Below are 9,591 nucleotides of genomic sequence, written 5' to 3'. Positions count from 1 at the left end.
CCTTGTCATAACTCATCCTGTTGTTTTGTTTTGGCCTTCAAGTTAATATACTGCGTTTTCGTCTCTCATTTATTTTTTCATGGTTTAATTTATGTGTTTACTCGCTGTCTTAGGTGTTTATTGTTGTTTTTATTGTCCTGTTGCTTTTTTTGTGTGTGTGTGCGTGTGTGAGAGAGACAGGTGCGCGTGACAGGTGAGTTTTATGCACCTGTCCAGCTAATTGCAAGGCCCACGGAGATGACAACAACACCATTAGAAAGAGCAACAAACACTAACAGTAACTCAAGAACAACGAACGTCCTCAATCAGCAAGAATAATAAGAAACGTCAGTAACATTAAGTCAAGAGAAACAACAAACGTCAGTAACAGTAACTCAAGAAGAACAAGAAACGTCAACTAGAACAAGAGGATCAGCTGGAAGACGAAGCACATAGAGGAGTGCTGTCACTTTCACGCCTCGTCCAGGAAGCGCGTAAGACCATCTGATCACCCTATAGACATTCTGGGACCGTATTCTTACACGCTTTCGGCTCCTCACTCTCACATCAACTATTTGCAAAGGCCAAGAAGAGATCACTCGGGTCCTCATGAGTGTGTTTTTAGGTTCACGGTACAGAAGAAGCGTTAAACTATCACTAGGCTTATCAAACGCTTTAGGCTCTCACAACAACTATTTCCAAAGGCCATAAAAGGAAATCAGTCGGGTTTTAATGCGTGGTTTTTAGGTTCACGGTACAGAAGAAGGGTCAGACTACCACCAGGGGCATAAAACCAGCGCTGGAAACGCTCAGATCTCCTACGAAAGCCTTGTCAAATGTGGGTTAGGTCGTGGTTGGAGTCTTGTTCACCTGCTCATGTCCCTCACACGACCCACACGACACTCCCCTCGCCGCCTGTCCTGTCTGGCGGTGGGGAGCGTGGCAGCGGCGCGGCGTCACGGGACCAGCCTTCATGAGCCTCAGCGTGGATAAACACTCCCTAAATTATCGGGTAGGGCGCGTTAGACTTGCAAATTACGGCCTTGTGATGGGAGAACCAGAGGCGAGGCGGTGGGTGGGTCGCCTTCACGGTCTTCACTTAGTATTGCGCCAAGACGTGAAGACCCTCTGTAACCTTCCTGGCTCTCCGCCTTCCCCTCCCTCGGGCGTGTTACGTGACGGGCGGAGGTGCGAAAGCCGTCGCTCCCTGGGCACTGGGGCCTCAACGGAAGCGGAGGTGAGGCGGAAGATGCTTCGCGGGTCCTTCATCAAGTGTCCAGGTCGCTGATGACCACTTGATGGCCGCTTTATTTACCCCCTGAAGGTACGAGCCAAATAGGGAATGGAATGCCTCTTCATTTTCAGTGTCATCTTCACCTCTTCATCTTCGCCTTCATTTAACCTCCACTCACGAAGCTTTGCCCATCATTTGCGTCGAAAACTTGGCTACAGAAGAAGGTGCAAACGAAGAAAGGAATGGAATATCTGCCTCTTCGTCTTTTCTTCGTCTTTTCTTCGTCGTCTCTTCATACCAGTTTCAGCGTCATGTACGAGGCCTTACCCATCACCTAGCTACTGATGAAGGCGAAGAACTCCTGAAGATCCAAACAAAGAAATGAATGGAATGCCTTTTTTCTCTCCTCTTCGTCTTTATATCAATTTCAGGTCCATTTACAAGGCCTTACCCATCACCAAGCTACTGAAGAAGGCGAAGAACTACTGAAGATGCAAATGAAGAAGTGAATGTAATGCTGGAATGCCTGCTCGCCTCCTCCTCCTCTTTACCTCAAATTTGACAGTCACCTCCGAGGCCAACCACCTTACCTTGCCTTGCCTTACCTGCCCATTACCCGCGGCAAGACAGGTGGCGGTACGAGCGACCTACCTACCTGTATTCACCCTCTTGGGACCTTGAAGTACTCGTGGGATGAAGAAAAAACTAAGAAAATTAAACTTGTTGATGGAAGAGAAACACCGCGTTGATGGATATTGCGAGAGTCCCTAAAGTGCATTCCAACCCCCTTCTCTCTTCCCCCCTCTCCGATCCCCCTTCCCCCCGTGGTGAGGTGAAGGGGCGAGGGGGTGAGGGGTGCCGCAGGGTCAGGGTTAAGTTCCAAGGATAGCCTGCCAGGATGTGAGGTAAGGCTCCGAGCAGGCCACGAAGATGCTGAACGAGGTCTCGAGATCGCCCCCAGAAACCTTGGCGCAGAAGAAGAACTGGAAGAAGATGAAGAAGAGGAGAAGGAGGAGGAGGAGGAGGGGAAGAAAGAGGAGGAAGAAGAAGAATTTGAAGACGAAAAAGATGATCATGAACGAGAAGAAAACGAAAACGAAAAAGAAGGAGAACTAGAAGAAGAAGAAGAAAAAGAAAGAAGATAACAAAAACCAAGAAATAAAAGAATAAAAACTAGAAGAACAAAAGAAAACCACCATCACCACCACCGTCACCACCACCATATCACCACCAAAAAATAATGCAATAGAAGTGGTGGCGTACACACACACACACACACACACACACACACACACACACACACACACACACAACCTCCCCCCACTCCCCTCAAACACACTAGTCTTGCCCGTCATGCCTCGGAGAGTAAACACGAAGTTGCTACTGGGATCGGCGGTGTATTTTTCCTCCTTTTTTCTATCAACGACTCGAGGTATTTCCAGGGGCCTCAGGATGACGCCAGAGCCTTCATCCTTACCGCCTCGTCATCCTGCAGCGAAGAAGGAAGTTTCTGCATCCTTCACGGCGGACTGCTTGACGAGGATAACGCAAGGAATGCTAATCCCCTCTTTACGATCCTTCCAAGGCCTAAAGCATATGTTAGCATCGGTGCCCTCAAGGTTGTGGCTATATATGTGTGTTTTACAAGTTGGGAGAATGAGAGAGGGAGAGGGAAACGGAGAGAGAGGGAGAGGAAGAGAAGAGAGTGGGAGAGGGAGAGGAAGAGAAGAGAGAGGGAGAGGGAGAGAGATTGTGTGATTTGAAAGAGTTGAGACACGAACATCACGCCAACGCTGTCTGTCTTTCCCTCTCTCTCTCCTTGCCCTCTCCCTTTCATCGCTCTTCTCCGACCTCACCAAGCCGCCAAGACAGCCAAACACCCCCCGCGGAGCCTCATTAGACCCCCGAAGAGCAACACACTGCACTAATACCTGTTAATATCCCTTTGCAGTTTGTACCCAAGATCTCTGCCTGCTAATGATACTCGTTTTAAAGCTTATCATGAACAAGACTAAGACCCATATCACTGCAGATGTTAAAGAGGGCGCGTTGCTTCCCCCACCCGCCTTTTCCACTCGCGGCAGTTCCCCCGAAGAAGCTCCCACGCAGCTACCCCGTCCTTCCTAAGTCCCAGATGGCAGGATCGATCGACTTGCCCCAATCATGAGTTACGTGGGCTGTCTCGTGCAGAAACAACCCAGGATAGACGTCAGAACGGTACAGAGAGGAGCAGAAGGCAATCCTATCTTTATCAACTCGTAGTATTCCAATCGAGAGACAGAAAGACAGACGCCCGGGACCTTGACATCCGTTCCTACAAGAGTATTCAAGAAGTCTTCATCGATATCCCAGCTTCGTCACACCTCGAGAATGGGTCACGGTGTCTGGCCTCCTCCTCCTCCTTTTCCATCTCCCTCGAAATCCGTTCCTACAAGAGTATTCAAGAAGTCTCCATCGATAGTTCAGCTTCGTCGCATCACCTCGAGAATGGGTCACGGTGTCTGGCCTCCTCCTCCTCATCATCATCATCTTCCTCCTCCTCCTCCTCCATCTCCCTCGAAATCCGTTCCTACAAGAGTATTCAAGAAGTCTTCATCGATATGCCAGCTTCGTCGCGTCACCTCGAGTCGCCCACGGGATGACGGATCTGCCGGATAACCTGTCCCTTCACCACCTGTCTGCTGTGCTCTTCACCTTGACCCCCCCCCCTCTCCTCCTCCTCCTCCTCCTCCTCCTCCTCTTCTTCAGCAGGTAACCTCACCTGGACTTATATATTTTTCATTTCCACCTTGTTCTTTTTTTTCTCTCCGACACTCGAACTCAGCACAGACACAGAAGAGAGGAAAGGAGGAGGAGGAGGAAGAGAAAGAAGAAGATGAGGAGGAGAATGAGCGGCATACAAGAAGAGGCGTAAAATGGACGGCATAACTTCGCTGACAGACACACACACACACACACACACACACACACACACACACACACACACACACACACACACACACACACACACACACACACACACACACACACGCGTCAAGGGCACACAATAGGAGGGTTGGTCACGTTCCCTCGGTCTGCAGGTTTCGGTCTCTCGCTCACCCCATTTTCCATCGCCCCGCCGCGCCGCCCCCAATGCCCTCTGCTCTGTTCTCCGCGGGGCAACTTGGGGCAGCTCTCGACGGGGCCTTGACTTCATGACCTCTGCCCCGTCGCCCCGTTGGCCCCGTGACCTTACTTACCTCCGGGTCGCCTACTATTGTCAGTTTTTTTTCGGCACTTTCACGGGGCGCATCCTTTATGTGGGAGGGGGAAGGGGGGGAAAGGGGAGAGAGGAGGAGGAGAGGGAGTGTGTGTATGGGGGGTAGGGTGGAAAGGGGGAGCGTGTGTGTGTGTGTTTGTGAAGGGGAAGGGCAGTGTGTGTGTGTGTGTGTGGAGGTGGAGGTGGTGGTGAGGTGGAGGTGATGGTGGTAAGGGGAGGTGGAGGTGGCGTTGTGCAAGGTATCAAGGTAACGTCAAATAACTACTTTATAACCTGCCACAAACGTCAAACTCAAGGTCCCGCCACGCTGAGAACCATCATTAACTTTTTTAGCTCCTCCTCTTAACCCTTTGTGCCAAGAGACGTTTAAAAGCATTAGCAGACATTGCATCACCGAGACACGAAACTAACCACCCGCACACTCGACCCTGCCCTGCCTTGTCTTGTACTCGGGGTCTCGAACTGATGATCTCACCGCCTAAGTCGTGCCCCGTGACCCCTCAGCCACTCTGCGGGATTCAAACGCCACGATCTTGTGTTTCTCCTATAGTACACTCCTTCAGGTACCTCCGGGGTCCTTCCGTCCTTGGCAGTGTGCAGATTTACATGTAGGACTTTGGATAGGCTCGTGGTCACTTTGGCAGTACCTCGAGTCCAAAGATATGGAAGTTTAGACCCAAGCACTTCAGTTTTTATCGATTTGTCTCTGTGTTTTCTCCCTCAAAGAGTCTTGGTCGCATTCTTTTGCTTTAAACTCCTTCCGCAGCAAACATCGAGGCTTCTGTCCCTTTCCATCTCCTCCCTTCCTTCTTCTGGCGATATCTCACTCTTCCCCTTCCCCAGGCTATTACGCGGACCCCGAGACTCGCTGCCAAGTGTTCACCATCTGCAACTACAACACGGCGATCAGGAACGTGTGTCCCAACGGCACCATCTTCGACCAGCAGGGCTTCACGTGCCGCTGGTGGAACGAGGTCAACTGCGCGGAGGCCGAGAGCTTCTACGAACTCAACACCCAGATCGGAATCGTTCCCCCAGACAGCCCGTACCAGCCCGACCGCGCCCGACCCACCCCCGGCACACCGTCCATCCCAGTTCCCAGCGTAGTCGGGCTCCCGCAGCCACCCCGACCAAGGCCTCAACCTCCCCAAGTCTCCCCGCCGCGCCCACCTCCACCACCTCGTCCAATCACTCCAGTGCAGCCAACACCCCCGCGACCTGTCACCCCAGTTAGGCCTCCCACCCCACCACGCCCTGTCACCCCAGTTAGGCCTCCTACCCCGCCACGTCCAGTCACCCCAGTTAGGCCTCCCACCCCGCCACGTCCAGTCACCCCAGTTAGGCCTCCCACCCCGCCACGTCCAGTCACCCCAGTTAGGCCTCCTACCCCGCCACGTCCAGTCACCCCAGTTAGGCCTCCCACCCCACCACGTCCAGTCACCCCAGTTAGGCCTCCCACCCCACCACGTCCAGTCACCCCAGTTAGGCCTCCCACCCCACCACGTCCAGTCACCCCAGTTAGGCCTCCCACCCCACCACGTCCAGTCACCCCAGTACGACCTCCCCCGCCACGTCCAGTCACTCCCACCAGGCCAGTCACCCCAAGACCCGGCCCCGGGCCCACCACAGGGTACGGGTATGATATCACGCCCCCGAAGACCCCAGCCAACCTCTACGATGCACCCAACTTCTGAGACCCTTCCCCTGCTCCTCCCCCGTCCTCCTTGATCTTGACGCGGCCCCCCCAGGAGTAAAACAGCATCAGGGGCGGCTCTCGTGCTCCCCCAGGCGGTGTTGACCTCAAGGACGATGATACAAATTGGTCCCTAAACGTGTGTCTTTCTGAGCTCTGGCGCTGATGTCGAAAAATGAAGCTAAGTTCTCCTCCTCTTCCTCCTCCTCCTCCTTCTCCTGCAACGAACGGCACCGCCAAGATGATGCAAAAACAAACATTCACCATTCATCTTCAAGACCCCCTCACCTCCCCACCCCAAGACTTGACCCCCGGTGACGCCTCGCACAAAATCATCTGCCGGAAAACGGAACGAAATCAAAACGGGCTGCACCGACGACATCGAAACCTTCTGCAATACTCCACATATACGTGTACATAGGATCGACGACTACCGATGTGATGTAGGTCTATGGTATGGTACGTGATGCAGTCTCGCATCGCCTATGTATTCCATTTGCTACACAGGAACTTATTATTTTTACTACGATGGGGTTCACGATTCACGACTCTCTCTTTACAAGGGTTCGAAGCTAACGATGAGAGGAAGGACACGATCAACTGCTGGTTACGACTCCTTTCAGCGACTTAAGGAATGGGATTAAGTGAAACAACCTCCGGATATCTGATTTTTACGACTCCTTTCTGCGACTTGACGACCGAGGGATTGGGATGAAGTGAAACGGTCTTTGGATATCGAATTCTTACGGTCTATTTTTAATCTTCACTCTCATATCAAGAACATAACGAAGACACAACAATAGGATAAATTAAACAAGGGAAATCGATTGCTGACACTCATTTTTTTCTGCTACAAGACACAAGAATCACAGGACAGTAACAAGAATAAGCTGAAGTAGTTAAAACAGGTGACTGATCTAAAAAAAATTGCTACAAGACACAAGAATCACAGAACAGGAACAAGAATAAGCTGAAGTAGTTAAAACAGGTGACTGATCTAAAAAAAATTGCTACAAGACACAAGAATCACAGAACAGGAACAAGAATAAGCCCAAGTAGTTAAAAGTGTTGACTGATCTAAATTTTTTCACTCTCAAATCAAGGACATAAAGCAAACCTGTGAAATCAATAGCCTGGCATTTAGTTCTCTGTTCCGCGACACAAGCAAAGAACATTAACAAGCTGAAGAGTTCAAACAAATGACTACTGGTTCCTCACACGTCAACGACTCAACCACGACCGGAACGACAGACCCAAACCCCGAAGGATCGACCAGCCAGTGACGTCTAGGAACCTCGTGACGCTAAACTCCCTCTCTCCCTCACGCCGTCCGTCACGACACCCCCGAAACAATACTCTTAGATTGGATTGTGTACAGTGCGGGTTGCGCTTGCATGCTGTAACCTTAGTATTAAATAAACTGAACTGAATGTGTGTTTGTGTTTGGTGATACTTTGCGTCCAACCTCACCCCGACCTCAAGACTCCTCCCGGTGTGATTTCCTGAAGGTGCTGCTGCTGGGGGGGTCGTTCTGAGCGCTGCCATCGAAGGATCAGTAAGGTTGGTATTTTCAGACGCTTCCACCTCTCACGTCAACTACTTCCAAAGGCCGAAAAGGAGATCAATCGGGTTTTCATTAGTGTCTTTTTAGGTTCATGGTACAGAAGAAGGGTCAGACTACCACCAAGGTCATTAAAGTACCTCTGTAAATGCCCACAAGTCCTATGAAAGCCTTGTTGTGTGCTTGTTATGTGCGTGAGTGCCAAAAGGTTTAAGAATATGGCCCAATCAGGTTCTCATGGTACAGAAGAAGGGTCATATTACCATCAGGGTCACAAAAGTACCCCTGGAAAAGCCCACAACTCCTACGAAAGCCTTGTTGAGTGTATGTGCTTTACGAGAGCTTTAGGAACATGGCCGTCACTCTCTACAGATTCATAACGTAACAGTAATGTAATAAAACAGTAACGCGTCATCTTTTCCTTGTCATCGTATCCACATCACCACTATGGCGTCCTTGAGCTTAAACCATCTTCCTCATGCAAAGATAGAAGTAGAGGAGCTCGCAGTTCCTGTCTGCCAAGTCGTGCACGCCGGCCCCGCCGGGCATCATGCGGGCACATTCATCCGGGGAACCGTTAGGGTCGTACGGGCCCCACTCGCCGGTCGTCACGGTCCGTCCGTCCAGCCACTTCCGAGCCTTCACGCCCACCCACACTTCTGGGGGAGAGTCAGGTGCCCGTCACGTACCTTGATGTGCTATAAGCGCAGTCGTACTTTTCTGCATCTTCCCTCGGCGCCCAAAGAACACTCTAAACACTGGAAAACATACACGGGACGATCTCTACCCGTCAACACAATGTGACGAATATACTTACCTTTGTCAGCCATATTGTTGGAGACGTAGGTTTGTAGAAAGCTATAGTCGGCCGCTGTAGGGACGGCGAGGTCGGCGTCGAGGGCGCTGCAGGCCCGGCGCGCCTCGCACCAGGTCTTGGTGTCCGTGGACAGGTAGGCGCAACCAAAGTCGAGTGACGAGAACGGCGCCTCGCACGTCGAGAACTCTGTGGGCACGGGGCGGTGAGGAGGGGCGGCGGGGGGCGTGGGCGATGGTTCAGTGGGAGGCAAGACATAACACCCCGGTGGAGGAAAGGGAGGACGGTTAAAGATAGTTGGCACTGGGAGGAGGGAAGGAGGACGCATAACACACCACAGAGGAGGGAGGGAGGAGGCACAGCCTCAAGGGTGTGCGTGGAGGGAGGCAGGGGCAAGGGTGAAGGGCACGCCCGTGGATCAGGCAGGGACGAGGGTGTGATACGTACCCGTGTGGCGGCAGGGACTCACCAGGGGAAGACGCCGGAGCGAGGACACCATCCCAGCAGACGAGCGACGGGAAACAGTCCACCTCCTTCGTCTTCGTCCCGTGGGACATCGCCTCGCCTTCGCCGATGCACACTGCAAACACATCGTTGCTGGGTAAGGGAGGGAGGTGCGTGGGTGTGGTGGGGGGATGTATACTCTGGAGTTATTGTGAGCAGCAGCACGGGCACCGTGGAGCCACATTAACGGGAGTGTTACATCAAGGCAGGCCCGTCAGGGGACAGCCGCGGAATCAGTGGCCAGGGGCGCCTCACCGTTGCGGTGTCGGGTCCTGCAAGCGGCAGTGTCCTGTCCCTCGGGCGGCGGGGCGGCCAGGCTGTCCAGCAGCACGTCGTACAGCACACAGCCGCTGGCGTTGTGGGTGAACAGCTCGCACCAGGGCGTGTGAGTGGCCGTGATGGCACACAGGATCTCCTCCGACACGGGGACGGTCTGGGTCCTGGCGGCGGCGCCCAGCCGGTCCTGCGTGATCAGGGCTTTGTGCCACACGGTGGAGGCGCTGGCGGCGGCCAGCAGGGGCACGAGCAGGGCCAGCAGGGACGCCAT

At 52.8% G+C, this 9,591-nt stretch overlaps 2 protein-coding genes across 3 annotated transcripts in view; one reads left to right on the top strand and one right to left on the bottom strand.

Annotated features, from left to right (window-relative positions):
* Positions 1-7,599, top strand: part of LOC127003568 (uncharacterized) — a 27,936-nt gene extending 20,337 nt beyond the window's left edge. The window contains exons 4-5 of one of the 2 annotated variants that reach the window (XR_007757152.1): positions 5,316-7,073; positions 7,154-7,599. Coding sequence is in view for 1 of the 2 variants with exons in the window: in XM_050870445.1 (XP_050726402.1) it covers positions 5,316-6,166 (851 nt within the window). In the remaining variant the exon portion in view is untranslated. Of the gene's footprint in view, positions 1-5,315 lie in introns of both variants that reach the window. The other variant, XM_050870445.1, reaches the window with a different exon arrangement.
* On the bottom strand, positions 7,286-9,591 carry LOC127003643 (uncharacterized). Its single transcript, XM_050870553.1, has 4 exons — positions 9,300-9,591; positions 9,010-9,120; positions 8,544-8,729; positions 7,286-8,385 (listed from the first exon to the last, which is right to left on the bottom strand). Exons 1-4 carry the CDS (start codon positions 9,589-9,591, stop codon positions 8,189-8,191), a joined length of 786 nt encoding a protein of 261 aa, XP_050726510.1. The 3' UTR covers positions 7,286-8,188.

Source organism: Eriocheir sinensis, chromosome 25 (assembly GCF_024679095.1).
Source record: "Eriocheir sinensis breed Jianghai 21 chromosome 25, ASM2467909v1, whole genome shotgun sequence".
NCBI classification, from domain to species: domain Eukaryota; kingdom Metazoa; phylum Arthropoda; class Malacostraca; order Decapoda; family Varunidae; genus Eriocheir; species Eriocheir sinensis.
Note: the sequence above shows the minus strand (reverse complement) of the source record. Positions and strands in the feature narration are given on the sequence as shown.